Source organism: Orbicella faveolata, unplaced genomic scaffold (assembly GCF_042242905.1).
Source record: "Orbicella faveolata isolate gen_17 unplaced genomic scaffold, um_ofav_v1 contig_14, whole genome shotgun sequence".
Classification (NCBI taxonomy): Eukaryota; Metazoa; Cnidaria; class Anthozoa; order Scleractinia; family Merulinidae; genus Orbicella; species Orbicella faveolata.
Window position 1 is genome coordinate 20470001 of NW_028301541.1, and position 20000 is coordinate 20490000.

Genomic DNA, 20000 nt, shown 5'->3' on the forward strand with positions numbered 1-20000 from the left:
GCCAAGAAACCAGCGAAGAAAGCTTAAGTGAGGCGCTCCTTCACCAAATAAAACGGCTCCTTTAGGAGCCACCATATCAAATAAAAGATCAATAATCAACAGAGTACTCAAGTGCAAAAAAAAAATAATCCTTTCTTTGGGTTTCTAAAGCTATGAAGTTGTTCTGTGAAAGCTTTTGGCTCGCCCTCTCTTCTATTCCTTGCCCGTAAAAACACCTATAGGTTAAAAATTACTCGACAGTCAATTTTATTTTAAAGGAAACTCTTGTAAGAAGAAATCTAAAGATTTGTCGCTGAAAGCTCGCCCTGACTGACACGGTTTCAGAACAATCTGTTGTGTTGATGTTGCGTGACTCGTGATCTCGAGTGCATTTCACGCAAAGCCAGTTGATCGATAAAACAATCACAAAATGTCTTCAACGCACTCTACCGGGTATTCATTTTAAAACTATCAAGGCCCGGTTGTTAGGTTGGATAACGCTATCCACTAGATAAATGGCTATCCAGAGGATAATTGTTAACAAAACAAACCACGCGCGCTATCTGCGGGATAGTGATTTATCCCGTCGATAGCGAATCGTTTTTAGTTTGCGCGCTCGATCGAAACTCGCTCAGTGCCCGAGAAAGTCTGAAATCTTAAGTAAAGTAAACTGGGTACTCGGCTCTTTCCATACAGTACCGCTAACTAATTACTTGAGATACCTTGATTCGGATTTTTACAACTTTAACCCCCAAAAAAGTATTCTGGTTCATATCCTTCCCTGGTCCAAAAGGTTTCTTTCTACTTAACGCAACGTCGCCTCGCGTTTTAATATTTTTCCCTACAAGTACTCCGCCTTTGAGTCAAGGTGCTATGTCTGTACAGCTCTCTGCTATTAACTCATATATTTTATCTGCTGCGAAGGGAATACCATAATTTGTTGTCATATACAAATCAGTTGGTCATTGCTTTTATTCATGTGGTGGCTCCTAAAGGAGCCGTTTGTTTTGTGAAGGACTTTGCTGTCCACTTTATGCTCGTTCTCCACGGATTCGGCGGGCCAACTGAATGTCCTTGGGCATGATGGTGACGCGCTTGGCGTGGATGGCGCACAAGTTAGTGTCTTCAAACAAACCAACAAGGTAAGCCTCGCTAGCTTCTTGAAGAGCCATCACCGCGGAGCTCTGGAAACGCAGATCGGTCTTGAAATCCTGAGCGATTTCTCGCACAAGACGCTGGAAAGGCAGCTTGCGGATCAGCAGCTCGGTGGATTTCTGGTAACGTCGGATCTCACGAAGAGCGACTGTACCAGGCCTGTAACGATGAGGTTTCTTGACTCCACCGGTGGCAGGAGCGCTCTTACGAGCTGCCTTTGTGGCGAGTTGTTTGCGTGGAGCTTTTCCACCAGTTGATTTACGAGCAGTTTGCTTTGTACGAGCCATGTTCGATATCGAGAAATATCAGGGATAAGATCAAAATAACGTTACAAACGGATTTATACTTGGCGGGCTTGTTCCTGATTGGTTTGAAACAAAGAGATTTGATTGGTTGAACATAACATCACCAAATAATTTCACGGTTTTGTGACTGTATTTCGATCCGAAGAAACTTTGAATCTTTTTATTTCAGGGATTTTTACAATTTTTTCGCTGTGACTTAAAGAAAAAAGTCATAGCGTAGATAGAAAGTTGAACAATTGTTTCCTTACGAAGTTTTATTCAGGTTTTATAAACAGAAAAGACTTGTTTTCCTCGCTCGTGTAGTGTGAATGAAAACGAACACCGGTGTTTTATGATAATCAACAGTATTACCTGACCCTTGGCTTTGTTGTATGCAGTTAGCCAATAAGGACACGCATATTCGTGTTGTGTTTTCTAAGAGGTCATTCTTCACCTTATAAATATCATAAACGGCACTTAGTTGGTTATTTCTCAGTGATACAAGTAAGCAATCATGTCTGGTCGCGGTAAAGGAGGCAAAGGTCTAGGAAAAGGAGGCGCTAAGCGTCACCGAAAGATCCTTCGTGACAATATCCAAGGCATCACCAAGCCAGCCATCCGTCGTCTTGCTCGCCGTGGCGGTGTCAAGCGAATCTCTGGCCTGATCTACGAGGAGACTCGTGGTGTTCTCAAAGTTTTCCTCGAGAACGTGATCCGTGATGCTGTGACATACACCGAGCACGCCAAGAGAAAGACTGTAACAGCCATGGATGTGGTGTACGCTCTGAAACGACAAGGCCGTACTCTGTACGGATTTGGCGGTTAGACTACACAGCCTGCCAACACAAACAAACGGCTCCTTTAGGAGCCACCAAATATCTCAAAAGTCATGACCAATAAAATGTTTCTTTATGATCCATGATATAAGACACAAGATATTACAAACACTAATGTATAACGCGTGTATGAAGGCAGCGTATCTAAGATCCAAATAATTAATGAGGCTTCAACCACAGATCTCGCGCCAAGACAAGGCGCCTTTTCATTGCTGCCTTTTCATTTACGATATCCTTTCAGCCGAATAATGAGTGAGCTTTTATTGTTTGTTTATGCGAGGTTTTGGCGCCATTTCTGCAACGGTCGACCAAATTGCTCTCGCGCACAACTTTAACGGTTCGCATACCGGGAAAAAGGCTTGCGCAAGGCTGCTCATAATTATTTCTTGGTTTTCGGCATGTGTATATGCTTCTGGCAAGACTTATATATGGTGTGTACGAAAGTCCGCAGAATAGATTGCGCGCGGTTATTCGAAAATCCGATTTATATTTGCGTGCTATTGCAATAATGAATTTGTGAATACTGGACTTCAACAAACTGAGTACCATGTTTCAGCTTGAATAAAGAAGCAGAAAAGGCGCGGGGCTTTAGAGCTAAACTAGAAAGTAGAACCGATTTTATCAAAGGTTTGTCTTCTTTGTATATTAGTATTCACGTTGGTCAAGACTTTTGTTATATTTGGTGGCTCCTAAAGGAGCCGTTTTTTGTGAGTCAAAGCTTATTTAGGCTTTGGCTTTCTTCTCGGTCTTCTTGGGCAGAAGTACAGCCTGGATGTTGGGAAGAACGCCTCCCTGTGCGATGGTGACGCCGGCGAGCAGTTTGTTCAACTCCTCGTCATTACGGACAGCCAGCTGAAGATGACGGGGGATGATTCTTGTCTTCTTGTTGTCACGAGCAGCGTTGCCCGCCAACTCGAGGATCTCGGCGCTCAAATACTCGAGAACTGCAGCCAAGTACACTGGAGCACCGGCGCCAACACGCTCAGCGTAATTGCCTTTGCGGAGAAGACGATGGATACGACCAACTGGGAATTGAAGCCCTGCTCGGGATGAGCGGCTCTTGGACTTGGTGCCCTTTGCTTTTCCTTTACCGCGACCAGACATGATTGAATGTAAAACTTACGACAATAAGCCTCCGAGAGAATGAAACAGAAGAGATAGGCATTACGTTTTATTTGCCACTAGTTGAATATAGAGGATCGAAATGCACCAATAAGAACTTTTCATTTGACAAGGGATAACAAAGACTCAAAGTGGTATAAACAAACCACATGCAAAATAATATGACCCCTAAGGTCTGACCAATTAGGAATCGAGAATTTGGATCCTTATGGTAATTGATTCTTTCAAAATTGTATTATAAATACAAAATGCATCATCTAGTCTTTATTCCAATCCATTCTAGTCTACAGACATGGCACCCAAAGTTGCAGGAAAGAAAGGCGAGAAGAAAGCCGGTAAGGCAAAGGCCGCGGCTGATGGAAAGAAGAAGAGAAGGGGAAAGAGAAAGGAAAGCTATGCTATCTACATCTACAAGGTGTTGAAGCAAGTTCACCCTGACACTGGTATCTCCAGCAAAGCCATGGGCATCATGAACTCGTTCGTCAACGACATCTTCGAGCGCATCGCCACCGAAGCTTCCCGCCTTGCCCACTACAACAAGAAATCAACCATCAGCTCCCGCGAGATCCAGACCGCCATCAGGCTGCTTCTGCCCGGTGAACTGGCCAAACACGCCGTGAGTGAAGGAACCAAGGCTGTGACCAAGTACACCAGCAGCAAGTAAACTCACTTAGTGGGTTTCCCGCCAAAACAAACGGCTCCTTTAGGAGCCACCAAATATTATAAAAATCAATGACCAACAGCATAGTCTTTTGTGCCTCATTTCACTAACTCTTTCTCGCAATGCGCATTATTTCAAGACTGTCTTAGGAAGTTCTAAGCTTCCCCAAACTAACGGCAATGACTAATGTGATTGCAAAAACGTGAATGCCTACTGTGCGTTCAGAGTCTATGTTATATATTCTTTGATGTTCGACTCAACGTGAACGTACGTTCTTATATTAAAATAGAAACATTAATTCAAAAGGCAAATCTTTGTGGGGAAATAAGTGTTTAACGTAAGGCGACTCGGTCACGCACGAGGCTCGAAAGATCCCGTGTTTGTCGTTCTTCGTTTACGATTGTTTAATGAAGTTTTTGTTTGAATGGGATGGAGAATGAATGACGTGGCCAGCGGGATTACACGCGCGGGTAGTTTGTTTCGTGCGCGAACGCAACTTGTAATTTCGCGTCAAAGTAATCAGCCCTCACTAACTCAGGAAGGGAATAAACAAATTAATAAAGGGACAATAACTGTAGCCAAGCGGCGATCGTGTCTAGGCTCTTCAAGTCCACAGGCTGCTCCTCTCTCGTACATGTCGTACATACTGCGCTATTTTCCGCTTTCGCTGGAGACGGATTTGAAAAAAAGATCAATTCTCTTTATCCGGGAGTACACAGGATTTAAGTTAGCCTGCGAGTAGTGTCATCACTTTTACAATATGTTGATAAAAAAAAAAAAAACGTGAAGAATAAGCATTTGCTTCATGGCAAGCACGCTGCCGTTTAATAGAAGAAGGAACAAATGTGACGTAATGTTCTGTTGCTTTCATGGAATTCCTTTCAAAAAATTTCCAACAGTCAGCTCTCCCATGCCGAGAGTGCTAGCTAGTTTTAAACCTGCGATCAGGGGTTCTTTTGCTAACGGCAAAACACCTGATCGCAGCTTAGCCAGTTTGAGGACAGGAATTTGTATTTTATCGGGAGTGATGGGCTCCTGATTTCATGTATAATTTTGGTTACGCGTAATTGATAATGACCAGTATGAAGAACAGAGATGAAGATGAGCTGTAAACGTCTTTTGTTGAAGTCTCTTCTTGTTTCGGAGAATGGCCAAATAGAATTGGTGGCCGAAACAAAATTTATAAAAAATTGTTTTTGTGCTGTTTTTTCCTCAAAGTACGATGTAGAGTCGATTTTCAGAACCAGGAGCCATAATTGGAGACTATGGTTCCTGTCAGAACTCAAGATATCCCTCCATCCTCCCTCCCTCCCTCCCCACTACCTCCGGCTATTTCCCAGTGATCTTTGCGAGCGTAGTTCGTCTCCGCCATTTTGGCACGTGTGCAAGAAAAATAGTGGAAAATTGAGTTTATCGTGGTTTGAAAGGTTTGTTCTTTGTTTCAAAACGGCTTGAACCAGTGATATTACTTAATCTGGGTCATAAGCTAACTTTCTTCACTTTTTTGCTTGTCGGAACCAGGAGATGGAATGTAGAGACGTGTTTGTTGACAACTTGTGAGGACCGTCCCTGGACGAAGGTAATTAGCGGATGACTGGATTGTCTGACTGACTGATTGATTGACTGACTGACTGGGTGATTGATTCTCCAACTGATTGTAATGACTGATTGATTGATGGACTGACTGACTGATTGACTGAGATACTGACTGACTGACAGCTGGACTGACTGAATGACTGATCAAATGCTTAAGTCCAAATTTTGAATCCTTCGTTATCGTACTGATTAACTGATTGATTGGGAGAAAGAGGGCTTGATGAACCTGTTGACAGATGGACAACTTAACAAACGGACTAACAGACAACCATGTTAGTCAGAAAGAAAGACTGAAAGACAGACAGACAGGCAGAACAATTTAGACAAACAGCCTGATTGGCAAGCTAAGTTAGATACTTGATTTTAAGTTCAGTTTTATATAGAGCCTCCATTTATTCATGTGATCTTGGTACAGTGCAGGAAATGGTAAACAATTCAGTAGCTTGCAAATGAGTTACATTTCTCTCCAACCCTCCTAGTGTGGCAAAGCTCTTGGCCCTTGCAACTCCTACTAAGCACATTGCAACTTCTACTTCTACAAAAGTTGTGAATACACCAGTTGCAAAATATGAGAAAAACAGAAAAACTTTTGCAAAAGGAAAGAGGAAATATATTGGGTGGCTTTTGTTCCAGTTTCTTTAAATGCTAAAGGAAATGCTCTGTTTCATTAAATCCAGGTCTTTTTTGTTGAGCTTCAATATATAAAGGTTGGAAACAGTTTTGCATTCCTTTTGTGAAATTGTGCCTTCTCAGAAATTTTGATATTTAGACCTACATAGCAAAAATCTCTGCATAGTAGAAAAGAGGATTTAAAATGAAGCATTAAGTAAAGGAAAGAAATTTCTGTAAAGTAATAAGCTGAGTCACAGTATCCTTAAGAGTGTTACTGATCATGAAAAAGTTAAAACACAGTAAATAACTCTGAACTGACCAAATGTGACAAGGTTATAATCATTATGGGAATAAATTTTTCTTAGCAATGGTTCAAAATATTAAAACAATAGAGTTTATGTTTGTGGGCATAAATATGTTTTGGGCCCAACTCAGACTCATTTTAGCCTGAGCTACTAGGCGAGAGTTAAAATGAGTTCTGAGAACGGCTCAAAACATATTTATGCCCAAGAACATAAACTCTATTACTATTATTATCACTTTGGAAGGCATTGAGAAAATCTAAACTGAAAAAATGACAACAAAACAGTTTGAACAATCACGCAAGCATTTACAAGTTGAATGGCTTTTACTTTCCCACAATGAAAATATATAATACATCAAGCGTTGCTGGCTAGTAATTACAAAATCTTGCCATTTGAGTTTTGAAAAATTGTAGAAGACATGAAAGGAAAGTTCGAAAAAGCTTATTTGTACAATTGCTAAACTGACAGTTTGGCTTATAATATTGTCATAATTGGTTGAACTGAGTGCATTTGGCTTGAAGCCACAAAACTCACAGCAACTTCACCATTGGCCATGGAGCTACTACACAGGGTATTTACATCAAAGGCTTCTCTTGAAAGAAACAGACGACTAAGAATGTTGCAGAGGTGTAGCGGCTCTCATAAGCTTGTAATTCTCTTCATTGTCAGAAGCTGTTATTGTTTTAGGACTAGGGGCATTGTTTCTGTTGTTTGCTCTATTGTTCTTTCAAAGGATAGCAAGCCATTCATGTGAGACTTTATGAGAACTGCTACATTTCCCAAATGTTGCCAGCTTACATCGTACCATTGTTTGATTCTCACTTTTCATTGGTTTATTTCAGCAGGCTAAAATACATTTTAGCCTGCCAAATTCTCCATTTTAGCCCACAAAATGCATCACAATGCCCAACAAAGTGATAATAATATTAAGTAATTTCTTTGATGTATGAGAATGAAATAACCACAATCAGTGAAAGGTAGATTAAACTTAAACAACAATAAAAGGTAATCTTGTAAGGCAATTCCGCTGAATTGCATTACCCATCCTTGCTGTGCATAATTTTCATGTCATAAGCATAATCATTGAGAGATTTCCTTCAAGCTAAGCTCGACAAATGTTAGTTTTCCCCTCAATGTGCACGGTGACCCCCACTTTTTAATGCAGAAATTTAAGTGACAAACAGCTGACTACTGTATATTGCAATTTAAAGAAAAGTATAAAATTCTGGCTTGAAATAATTTGAATACTTTACAGAACATTCCTTTAGTAAATGTTGGTTATGTATGCATGGACAGAATTCTTTAATTCCATGCTTAATAATCTTAATTCTTATGAAGACATGATTGGTCATCGCAGTTATGCACACAATTTAAACAGCTGTGAAACTAAAGCCTGAAAAAAAAATCACGCTGGAACAGGATTTGAACCCATGGCCTCCGCGATACTGGAGCAATGCTTTATTGCAGGGATCATGGGTTTGAATCCCGTTCAAGCCTGAATTTTTTTATCAGGCTTTAATTTTGCAGCTGTTTAAGTTGTGTGTATAACTGCTATGATCAATCATGTACTCATATCTTTCTCTGCAGTTCAAATATTTGATCTTTCACATATTCACTTGAATCTTAATTCCTGTTCAGTTGAAAGAGCTTACAATGTAAGATTAATGAAAGAAATGAGATTTTTCAGAAATTATAGTTCCACTTCCTGATTAGGGTTCCTGAGCAAAACCTTGAGGGTCGAAAAGTTGTAAACCGGCCATCCATATGGTGCAAAAAAGAGCACAGTGACCTCTGTCTTTTTGAATAATAATAATGTTCAACATTTTTATAGCACTACTTTCCATGAAATGGTCAAGTGCGCTTTACATCATAAAAATTAAAACTAATCCTAAAGATATAAATTTCAGTGGTTGCTAAAAAATTTAAAATGTGTTACAAAAATAATAACTTGAGTGCCAGGTATTATTTTTTACTGCATTTTTGCAATATTCATAACATTAACTAGGCCAAGTTTTAGAGACTTTTTAACTTTGTCTCATTCTGTTTTGATGGAATTACCTGCAAAACTGAGCATCCAAAACAAGTTTTTCAAATGGTGCTGCTGTGAGCTTAGCAAAGTCAGAAGAAAAATGCAATTTATGAGTGTGCAATAAATTGCTCTGTTTAGAATGTTAAAACAACCCCAACATTCAAACTGTCAATTAATTGACCAGACAGTGAAGCAGTTTTTTTCTCCAAATGTTTTGGCCTACATGATGGAATTACAGTACATGTAAATATGGCGGCATGAGTAGTCAGAAAAAAAAAACATACTTTAGCAAGCCAAAGTGTATAAACGCTTGGTATGCATTTTGCAGGGCAAGTTTTGTGCATGTTTATATAAGGACATGGGAAGAAAAAGTACTTGAAGCACAGGAGAGCAATCATTCCTTGAAAGTTTACTGTCAGTAACATTATATGATTCTGTTTATTGTGTGCTTAGTACATGTAGCTGGTAATTAGGTATCTTATATTTCTTTTTACTTAATCCTGATTTTCATTTTCAGATCAGATGACATCAGTGACCAAGTGGATCAAAGCTTCAAGCTATTATCTTAAGAAGGGCTGCATGTTTTATTTTGCAATCCAGCTTTTAGGTGAACCAGGTAAAGAAAGCTCTTGAATAAGCCAAGTTCAACATTGATAAATTACACTCAGTCATGCAATCTACTCTACCATGGTTGATTTACACAATGAGTAAGAGAGCTCTCAAAGAACACACTTTTTTTAACAAATACTGTTTTGAATTAATTAGTCAAATAATTGTTAAAATATTACTTAGCCCTGTTCAAAAGTCCTACTCGACCAACAGACTATTTAACTAACTGACTGATCAATCACCTGATTGATTGACTGACTGTTTGACACTCTGATGGACGGTCTAATGGACTGACTGATTGACAGACTGACAGACTGACAGACGATGGAAGAACAGATGGACAGACTGACTAACCAACCAGTTGACTGACTGACTGAGTGATTGATTGACTGATTGACTTAGAAATGGACTGACTAGTCAATTGCCCGATTGATTGACTGAGATATGGATTATCTAATTGACTGACTGACTGACTGACTGACTGACTGACTGACTGACTGATGGACAGAAGAACAGATGGACAGACTGACTGTTGGACTGACAGATGGATGGAAGAGCGGAAGGAGGGACTGACTCACCAACCAACTGACTGACTGATTGATTGACTTAAAATGGACTGACTGGTCAATTGCCTGATTGATTGACTGACTGATAGATTGTCTAATTTACTGGCTGGCTAACTGATTGTCAGACAGTCTGACTGACTGGCTGACTAATGGACTGACAGACTGACTGACTGGTGAATGGTCTAATTGACTGACTGCCTGACTAACTGACTGTCAGGCAGATGAACTGACTAAATGATTGACTGACTGGGACTGACAGACTGACTGCCCAACTGACTGACTAACAGACAGACAGACTGATCAACTGACTGACTGCCTGACTGACTGACTGTCTGACTGACCCACTAATGGACCAACTGATTGAATGACTGACTGACTGACTGACAGACCACCAGCTTCTCAATTGTCTGATTATTTGATTGATTGACTGCCTGACTGCCTGACTGCCAGACTGGCTGGTTATTTCTTTGGTTGATTGATTGACTGAATGACTGGATTGTCTGACTGATTGATTGATTGACTGACTGACTGACTGACTGACTGACTGATCGACTGATATACTGACTTACAGATGGATGGACAGATGAACTGACTGAGTGGCTGATCAAATGCTGAAGACCAAATTTTGTACCGTTTTTTATCATACTGACTGACTAATTGGTTAGCAGAAAGAGGGATGGAAGAACCTGCTGACAGATGGACAACTTAACAAATGGACTAACAGACAATCAATCATGTCTTCAGACAACCATGTTAGTCAGAAGGACAGCCTGAAAGACAGGCAGACAGAACAATTTAGACAAACACTGAAACAGCCTGATTGGCAAACTAAGTTACATACTTGATTTTAAGTTCAATTTTATAGAGAGCCTCTGTTTATTGATGTGATCTTGGTACAATACATTGCATGATTGTCTAAGATATCAAACACAGTCGAACCTCTCTAAGCGACCACTTTGTGAAAAGAGACCATCTCAAGTCTGATATAAAAGTATCAGAATTGTCCTTGTGCAGCCAAATTACTAAACTTTCATAGGCAGTCCATTGGTTTTACAAAATCCATAAGAGGTCACCTTTCGGGTGGTTCGACTGTATTTCATTTTACTGTAAACCTTTATGGGTACGTTTTTCAAAACATTTTCATTTCTTCACCGCTGTTTGGTCAGGCTTCGTTAAATTTGTCAACAGACACTTGTTCAGTCAAAAGGAACCAAGTCATTAAATCTCATTTCTTAAAGACATGACTGATTTAGCTTGTGTTACTAAAAGAACGTAATGTCACGCAAGACAAGAAGCACGTGTCTTGGAGATCAAAACCTCAGCTAAAGCAAACTTCTTTCAGTTACAATTTTTCCAAGCAACTGCAAAGAAAAACAGTTCTTTCAAATTTTTTTTCCAGCAGATTGAGAATTTTTTTGAAACCGTTGAGAAAACGATTTTAAGAGCAACTGATTGCAGAGCCAGTTTGGAAATTATGGAACTAGAATAACACGCAGAAATTTGGCCGTTAAATTGCATGCTGTCGCTAGAGTTGATTTATTTTGGTTGTATATTTGACATGCTTTTGGAACCTTTTCGCTTTTTCTTGACAGCAAATATAAGCACAACCAGAATATATCCATTTCGTATCCGGTTTCTAATTTTCCTCGGGTTTACTGGCGAGCCCCACAATGGAATTTTAGTCTAGGGTTTTGAAAAACTAGAACGTACTCTGAGCTAGTCCCAAGAGTGATGGACACATTATTTCTCCTTACAATATCAATACATTTCCAAGCAGTTGACGGGAATAAAGAAAATTAATAGCTCAGGATATTGTCTTGATACACCCCGAAATTATCAAAACTAGAATCAAAACACATTAGGTGATTAGTAAGGAGAATTAAGTTGTCCAGCTTGGGACTAATACCGATATGTTTACAGTAAACATGAGGTCTCAATAAAACTAAGCGGGCCGATTCCAGCGTGGTTTTAGTAAACGGTTTGTTTCTGTCACAATTTGCGCCACAGATATGTTCAAAATTTAACTGGAAAACAACCTGGTACTAAGAATCGTCACGCAAGTGGACGCGACATCTCGTCACGCTTGTCCCTTTGCGCGACGACCCTTACGTGAGGGTTTGCATGCTCGGTAATAAAATATATTTTGTGCGTTTTGTAATGCTGAAAAGACGTATCTGTGGCATACTGTGACTTAAACGAGCTGTTTACTAAAACTAAGACTGTTAATCGTACAGCAAAGTTTTCTTGAGACTTCTCCAGAACTTGGCTTATTTTAGAGAGTTTATCTGGTTGAGCGAATGTGGCTGAAGTCAAGTGGAGACAAAACAGACTTCAAGGTGGAGAGAACTAATTCATGAGAAACTTTGAATTTTCGACGAAGAAAAGTTTCCTGCTTGATTTCAAACGACAACAAATCCTCCTTGAAACGGTGGCAAGCTTTCGTATCTTGGAATTCACGTCTGCTGAGCTTGAATTCCAAGATACGAAAGCTTCTCGCCGTTTCAAGGAGGATTTGTTGTCATTTGAAATCAAGCAGAAAACTTTTCTTCGTCGAAAATTCAAAGTTTCTTATGAATCAGCTCTCTCCACCTTAAAGTCTGTTTTGTCTCCACTTGACTTCAGCCACATTTGTTCCACTGTTGACTGGTTCACTCAAATAGTTGGATTGCAAAATAAAACAACACAGGAGGAAAGATAACAATGTTTTATTGAAATAAAAATTCTCTCTTGTCCATTACTTTTAATGAAAAAAATAAAACAAAAAATAATAATCTAGCCAATTGTGTCCCTGCCTTATGGGTTGTTTCCACTCTGCTTCTCCAAGTCAGTGTTGTTTCTTTAGTCCTCATTTAATATTCCAACTTAAAAATCCTGGTCTGTTTTATCTGATCCCTTCATCCAAGCCGGGGACAGTTGAACACTTGGGAGAGCTGACCGTAAGCTCTCAAGTGGGGTGGACAGCGTAAAGGAAAGTGAGAGTTTGCTCCCCATGCCTCCGGGGTCTCAGTCTTAATTTGTCACAATGCCACACGCGAGTAATTTTGGAATTAATAAGTTAAAAAAATTTATATGCCAAATTCGTAAATTGATTCAAGATGCTTATCCGCGAGTCAATGTATCGAAAAATAATAATTTGTCAATAAGCTCGCCCTCCCGGAATATTTTGGATGGAAACCCATTTAAGTTGGAAATGTCCTTAACCTGGACAAGAAAAACCAAAGAGCTAAAGGATGGCGCTCAATTTCAGTGCATCACCGTTGAAATCAAAGAAAGACTTGAACACAGAATCCGCCAGTCTGACCTCCGACCAAACCTCCGACCGACCGTCATTCCACAAACTTCACCAAAGAGCACAAGTCGCTGAAAGTCTCTCATCTGTGAAGCTACCGATGTCAGGTCTCTCTCTTTAATTTGGATGAAAGAAATTGGCCGATTTAGGGACCGTTCATTTTTTATAAGGTAGGGGGGGCTGGTGGGATTTGGGGGGGGGCCATGCGAAAAAAAATGGCTTTCAAGGGGGGGCCATCCCAAAAAAATAAGGGAAAAAGGGGGGGTCACGTGAAATATTTTAGTAAAACTTTAAAATGGCATGATGTTTGAATATCAAAAAAATTGCTATAGAATAAACATACAAGGCAGGATACAAATTTATTATAAACTTTCCATTTGCTGAGAAATGCCAGGACATTGACACAAAATGACAACAGGGTAAGTGCTGACAGCAGTGAAACGGATGAAAGTGACAATGATGAGTATGACAGTGATGCCATTGACTCTAGGGGAGAAGATGACTCAAGTGATGTCATTCTTGCATTCATCAATTCAGATGAGGAAGATACCAATGAGAGGCCAAATGCCACACGCTCAGGGCGAGCCATAACTAGGAGATCCGAAATTGACTTCTCTTTCTTTTGATTTGTTTTTTAAACAACAGCTCTCTGTAGTATAGGGATTGTAAATATTGTCTTCATAGTGAGCACAATAACGTGAAGTAGGGGGATAATAGAGAAATATTAAAAAAGTTGAAATCTAAATATTGTTTGTTCAATTTTTTTTGGGGGGGGGTCATCCCAAAAAATGACCGCTATAAGGGGGGGCCATGTGAAAAAATTGGTAAGCTGAGGGGGGGTCATGCGATTTTTAAATGGTGCTTCCCAAATCCCACCAGCCCCCCCTCCCTCATAAAAAATGAACGGTCCCTTAAATATATAACGAGAAAAGGTTAATTTTTGTTTTCAAAATTAAAATATTGCGAAAGGTTTTAGTTAATTATGCTTATTCAGCTTGTTTGTTTTTTGTCCTATTTCATATCACGTGACGTTACTCTGGAGAGTTGTTTATTCAAATGCAAATCAAATTCCCGTGCGAATGAATGAATACTTAGGAAGACAATTCTCCAGACAACATCCGTGATCTGAAATGAGCAATTAACATACGAAGCTGAGCGGGGCTTGTTGTTATTTGAAAACTAAAACAAGCTAGAGGTTTAGTCCGAATCGCTGCTAAGAGTATCAAAAATTTGGGAGTCGGTATGTGCTAAAGTTAAGTTGGGTTTAAATTAAAGTTATTCGCGCCAAGACTTAAAACTAGAAAATTATTGACTAATAAATTTGATTGCGACAGCTGAGTTTTGACTTGAAATGGTTTTAAAGAAGAAATTTACAAAATTTTTGTTTGTTAATCAAAAATTGCCATTACAAGAAATTGAAGCGTCGTTCGCATCCGTGACTACTCACGCAATGTTTCTCGTCACTATGTAGAGAAGCATTGCGTGACAATCCGAGGAACTCTGAATTTTAGTGGATTTTAGTGGAAAAAGAGAAAACCCATGAAAAAAATGAGCCTACCTAGAAAAGTATCACCCTCTCAAAATATTTACAATTGTGAATTTTTAGTGTCGTCAAAAAAATAAATTTCAGTGTGAATAAAGAAATGCTATATTGATTTAATTTATATCTATATAAATTGTTTTGAATTCCTGTTTGATTATTTAGGTTGGTTAGAAAGTGAATTAACTAAAGTGCTTAAAATAATGATCAAGGAAAGATGCTTTAGAATTACTCTTACCAACAGACCAATTAACTGTTCAATGGAATGTTGCCCATTTACTTACATTGTAACAGTTAACCAGCCTACTAATCAAGAATGATTCTTCAAACACCTATTATATATTTAGCTTCTAAGAAATAGCCAATTGGCAATTAAGAATGACTATTTAACACTCCAGAAAGTTGAGGAAGACTAGGCACAAGCTGTCAGCACAGGGATTTCTTGGATTGTTTTGGTAACTAGCATGAGCTATGATTGGTTGACAGTTACCAAGACAACCATTACCCAATCACAGCTCATGTTGGTTACAAGGCAATTCCAGAGACCTAAGTGCCAAAAGCTGGTGCTTAGCCTCCCTTAAATTTGTGGAGTGTCAAACTAATGAAAGAACTTTTTGGAAAAATTATAAAATTATGTTAAAAGTTAAATGAAAATTATAACAGAGAATGAAAATAATTTAGTTGTTTGAAATTCCTTTAAAGGGAAATTGAAAATTTATGAAAATGCTTAGTAAAAATTGGTTTTCAAAAAGATGTGCTTTGTTTATAATCAGGCCGATAGAATATAATTTTAGTATTTTAAAGTTTAAGTTTATTTTATGAAAACCTAGAAAAGAGAGAAAACCTGACCCAGAAGCAACCCAATCAGAGAGACCCCCAGTGACTCAGCTCAATTTAATGTCATTTGTGAAAATCCAATCAGGTCAGACTAATGAAATTCAGTGATCTCCTCTGTCTATGCTTTCTCTAGAGATGCACCTTCCTTGAGCCCCACAATTCAGCACTCCTGTTTTACGTCCTCAGTTGTGGAACATTTCCTGATACATTGACTGCAAACAAGCATCTTGCTGGGCCAAAATGTATGGTGTGGTATTGTGACAAATTAAGTGAAACCCTAAAGACATGAAAAGCAAACTCTCACCTTCCTTCACACTGTCCACCCCACTTGAGAGCAAACAGCCAACTCTTCCAAGTGTCCAACTGTCCCCAGCTTGAATTACAGGATCAGATAAAGTTTCCCAGGATTTCTCAGTTCGAATATTTCAGAGGACATCAGAAACACACACCTTCTCAGAGGCAGAGCTTCCACAACCCAGCAGGGACGTGATTGGCTAGATTTGAATATGACCAATCTTTGGTCTTGATGTGTGTGCCACCTTCTGCCCTGGAATTAAATAAGAACCTAACAACTTAATTAGTAGATACATGTAAGCTCATTAGCATTATAACTAAGCTACCGGTACTAAAGAAAAAAAATGGCTGTTTCTTGGTGATACATGTCCAGAAAAAAAGAAACAAGATTGAAACCTTAAGCTAGTCTTAAGTGTGTGTCTAGGGTGCCAAGCAAAAATGCCTTCAAGCTTTAAAAAGAAAACAGTAGAAAAAAATCCCTATAATTTGTAGAGGAAATTAAGCACAAAAAAGTTAAAAGGAGACCTAAAGGAGCCTTCAAAATATGATGACTTGCAACACCAAGAAAGAACCAAGCAATCTGTGTAAATCAAATTAAAATAAATTGATGTTCATCAACAGTCTGCATTACAAATTAAAGTTCTGTAATTAATGCTGTGAGGTTATCACTTTGATGAGGCTAAACAAAAAGGTTTCTTTACACTTAGGAAAAGCATTGAGATGCTGTTTGTAGATTAAAACAAAATTAAATAAAAAGAAGTCACGAGAAAATAGCACCAAGTCAAAAATGCAGACTGTTGATCTTACTTTGTCTGATCATAATATTAAACATTACCATTAGCCAGGACTAATAATTGAATTGATCAAAAATTGAGAAATTGAAAATGAAATGAAAAATTAAAAAGACTTTGAAAAACAAAAATAGCCCAATTCTAAAAAATACTAAGTGATTAAAAAATGGTCAATTCTTCAGTTAGATTGCCAATCAAAAACTTTTCTGCAATCCAGTAGTGTCATAATTTGGACTTAAGGAATATGACATTTGCAAATTAATGAACATTTTGAGAAGTATTGAAAATAATAAATTCAGTCAAGAAGGTAAATTTGTTGGAGTTGCAACAATACGACTATTATAGCACCTAGCTAGACACTGCAACTTTTGTTGTACTCAAAAATAAGTATTAACTTTATGCTTGTATAATATCAGTTTGGGCTAATGAGCTTGCAGATCTACTTCTGTGCAAAGTGAACTAATCTAAACAAAGGAAGCATTTATTTTAAAATAATTACCAGATGAGTATAACTATGGTGTTACAAAATAGGAAAATTTGATAACAATGTAAAGACGAAGCTGATAAATGTTGTGGTAGCCTCAGTAAATAGTTATCATTTTGCACCCCACTTCAAGTCATCAAGACAACTGAACATGGAATGCAAAATGACATGTTTTGATCTGTTTTAACCCAGGCCAAACAATTTTGGAAATGAAATAATTGTTATCCAAGATTCTTATCTTGAGATTATTTATATTTATAATATTAAATGCTTCCCTTGTTTATGAATTAAACAACCACCATCAAGCCGCCAAGCACTTAAAAAAGAAAAAACAAACAAACATTTGAAAAAGGAAATTATTTTGGAATCACGGCCACAAGTCAACAGCTGATATACTAAATACAAATTTTAACTAACTATATTAAAGCAAACCTGATTTAAGAGTTATGAAGGCTACAGTAGGTAATAAGTTTGCATGGCAGCATGATGTTAATTGTTGTTAGACTTTATAAGTTAAATATTGATTCTAACTAAATATACAATGACAAGTAATTATTAAGCAAGTTAGCAAGTTTCCCTTCTAGCAGTGAGGAATGTGCTGACTAAATTCTAAGAGTTTTCCCAATTAATAGTAATTTATCTTAGAAATTCAAACCCCATAGCAAAAGCAGAATAGTGAAAAACTGGATGTCCTGTGCACATGCTGATTGTACCCTGCTGATGCCCTCTAATCTCAAAATCTGGACTAAGAATGAAACCTTAGTAGAGGTATGTACCTGGAAGATAAAAGGTACCTAGTAGTTACCATAACTGGCCCCCTGTTTGTTTCCCCTACTTTGTTGAGCATAAATTTGTATTTTTCTTTAAGTGTAACATTCCATGCAAAACCTCAAAGGAAATAACTTAACTGAACTTCATACATATTTCTTGTGTTTTGTAAATAGTATAAATTTTGAATTGAAGAAATAAACTCCTGAAATGTAGTTGAACATTATCTGGATGTTGCTGTTAATCTTTGTTTAATCCTTTAAGCCCCTCCCAAAATAATCAGCAACTAGTCTCTCCTCACAGAGTGAACCAGGCACATCATGAAAATTGACCAAATGATCATGCATCACAAGAAAATTTGTCTTAGTTCTTAAAAATGACCAATCAGTATCTATTAGAACGATATGGAGACAAGATAAGAGAATTTCTGCGCTGATATTATGGTTTAAATTGATTTGCTCTATACTGATTTGTTTCTTTCTGATTAATTTTTGTCAGCTTTTCTAAACAATTTTAAAATTCTTGAGACTTTGTCTAGGAGAAACTGTACTTCACACATCTAAGTAAAGGGTGAAACAAAAAAAAAACACTGCTCAAGGGAATCTTATGGTGGAACGTTCAACCCTAACTCAAATGGAACAAACAAGTGCAAGAGTAATATTTACCATTCAATGGATTCAAATCAGCCACATGGAATGGGTTTCATGATTAACTGGTTCATTAAATGGAGTCAGATCTTTGCTGCAGCATGCAGTTCTCTCAATAATATGCATCCAAAATGTAAAATTGGTCATGAATGAGATGGTGGCTGGTCAATGTAAAGTGCGCTATCGTCTGTCCCATGATGTATTCCCATAGGATGCAGATGGCAGTGTTTGACAACTTCCTGCTAGCCCTCATTGCCAGGTGAAGATTATGAAGACCAGCAGTAAGCAATCAAAACATTGCAATCTACATCCTACGGGACTACACCATGAAACAAACAATTTCCCAAATAATTTATTTCATATTAAAATAATTTCTAAAGCATACCGGAGTGAAAACTACATACAGTAACAGAGATCTCCAAGTCCAATCAATGACCTAGTTAATCACATGCAGTAGTATACAGCTAGGGTGGTTTGCTCAAAAAAAGGCACTTGTTTGAACAATGGTGGCACACACATCTACATATAATAATAACATTATCTGACTCAATGCTAATCCTTACATTGGTATGCAGCTTGTGCAGTTTCTGTAGTTCGTAAAGTTTTGTTCATCATGGTACAGGGCGGTAGTCAGTAGTAGTCTGCAGTATCAATGACAGTCTCTTCATTTTACAATGAAGTGCTAGAGTCATGCAGGTGTAGTTTTTAGGTTTGTTGAGGTCCTGATAATTAAGTCGGTTGTCACATGTACGTAGTTGTCAGTGTAAGATGTTGTGTAGTCTCAGTCCATCTATAATGTTCGTCAAGTAAATGTGTTTGTTCTGTTTGGAGTTAATAAAAGTTTGTTGGCTGGTTCGTTGAGGTTGAGAACATGTCATCATTTTTTTGTGAATAAGTCATCTTCAAGATGTAAGTAATTGTTGGCTTCAGAATGTCAGTGTCAGTCTATCTATTGTTAGTCAATTTTTGTGTCAACTGGTTCTATTTGAGGTTAAAGTTGGTGGGTTGGTTTGTTGAAGTCACAAATACATTTAAGTCAAACGTAAGGTGTAAGTAGTTGTCGGTGTCAGATGCTGTGTAGTTTCACTCCATCTGTTGTTAGTCAAGTTTGCGTTGGTTCTGTCTAAAGCTGAAAGGTTTGTTAGTTGGGTTGTTGAGGTCATAAAAAAGTCATCTGTAAGGTACATGTATAAGTACTTGTCACTGTCAGATACTGTATAGTTTCACTCCATCTACAGTATAGTTTAAGTCAAGTTTGCATTGGTTCTGTTTGAAGTTACATTTTAATGGTTGGTTTGTTGAGGTAGTAAATAAGTCATCTGTAGGGTGTAAAGTTAAAAGTTCATACCATGTGTTATTGTGAAATAATAATAATTATCATTTAAGGGGAAAAAAGAGATGTGAATAATGTAAGAAGAGTATTGTATTATGTTATAAATATCGTAAGTACATGTAATGTATGTAATTAGCTGTAAGTGATATAGTGTATTGTTATTAGTGTAAGTAAGCAGTATTGTAAGTAATGTATTGTATATTGCATTGTACTATTGGATATACATGTATTGTAAAATTTAATATCATTAAAAAAATTGTCAG

At 38.0% G+C, this 20000-nt stretch overlaps 4 protein-coding genes and 2 pseudogenes across 4 annotated transcripts in view; 4 read left to right on the forward strand and 2 right to left on the reverse strand.

The window, feature by feature from the left end:
• Positions 1–128, forward strand: part of LOC110063318 (histone H1-delta-like) — a 774-nt gene extending 646 nt beyond the window's left edge. The window contains exon 1 of the mRNA XM_089286981.1: positions 1–128. This exon is cut by the window's left edge and continues 646 nt beyond it. Within this exon, the coding sequence (XP_089143107.1) occupies positions 1–27 (27 nt within the window). The 3' untranslated portion in view covers positions 28–128.
• An 805-nt stretch (positions 129–933) lies between these two features.
• LOC149114449 (histone H3) lies at positions 934–1470 on the reverse strand. Its single transcript, XM_089286982.1, has one exon. It carries the CDS (start codon positions 1419–1421, stop codon positions 1011–1013), a length of 411 nt encoding a protein of 136 aa, XP_089143108.1. The 5' UTR covers positions 1422–1470; the 3' UTR covers positions 934–1010.
• Positions 1471–1922: 452 nt separating this feature from the next.
• LOC149114450 (histone H4) lies at positions 1923–2333 on the forward strand. Its single transcript, XM_089286984.1, has one exon. It carries the CDS (start codon positions 1933–1935, stop codon positions 2242–2244), a length of 312 nt encoding a protein of 103 aa, XP_089143110.1. The 5' UTR covers positions 1923–1932; the 3' UTR covers positions 2245–2333.
• Positions 2334–2882: 549 nt separating this feature from the next.
• On the reverse strand, positions 2883–3393 carry LOC149114451 (histone H2A pseudogene; annotated as a pseudogene).
• A 218-nt stretch (positions 3394–3611) lies between these two features.
• LOC149114452 (histone H2B.1 pseudogene) lies at positions 3612–4348 on the forward strand (annotated as a pseudogene).
• Positions 4349–4689: 341 nt separating this feature from the next.
• LOC149114453 (uncharacterized) lies at positions 4690–12529 on the forward strand. Its single transcript, XM_089286988.1, has 4 exons — positions 4690–5464; positions 5559–5616; positions 9102–9195; positions 10423–12529. Exons 1-4 carry the CDS (start codon positions 5133–5135, stop codon positions 10461–10463), a joined length of 525 nt encoding a protein of 174 aa, XP_089143114.1. The 5' UTR covers positions 4690–5132; the 3' UTR covers positions 10464–12529.
• The last annotated feature ends 7471 nt before the right edge of the window (positions 12530–20000 follow it).

Coding starts and splice junctions, on each gene's coding strand:
- LOC149114449 (XM_089286982.1), bottom strand. CDS start 1,421: ATGGCTCGTACAAAGCAAACTGCTCGTAAATCAACTGGTGGAAAAGCT.
- LOC149114450 (XM_089286984.1), top strand. CDS start 1,933: ATGTCTGGTCGCGGTAAAGGAGGCAAAGGTCTAGGAAAAGGAGGCGCT.
- LOC149114453 (XM_089286988.1), top strand. CDS start 5,133: ATGAAGATGAGCTGTAAACGTCTTTTGTTGAAGTCTCTTCTTGTTTCG. Junction 5,617..9,101: donor AGGACCGTCCCTGGACGAAG/GTAATTAGCGGA, acceptor TTTTCAGATCAG/ATGACATCAGTGACCAAGTG. Junction 9,196..10,422: donor CCAGCTTTTAGGTGAACCAG/GTAAAGAAAGCT, acceptor ATTGGTTAGCAG/AAAGAGGGATGGAAGAACCT.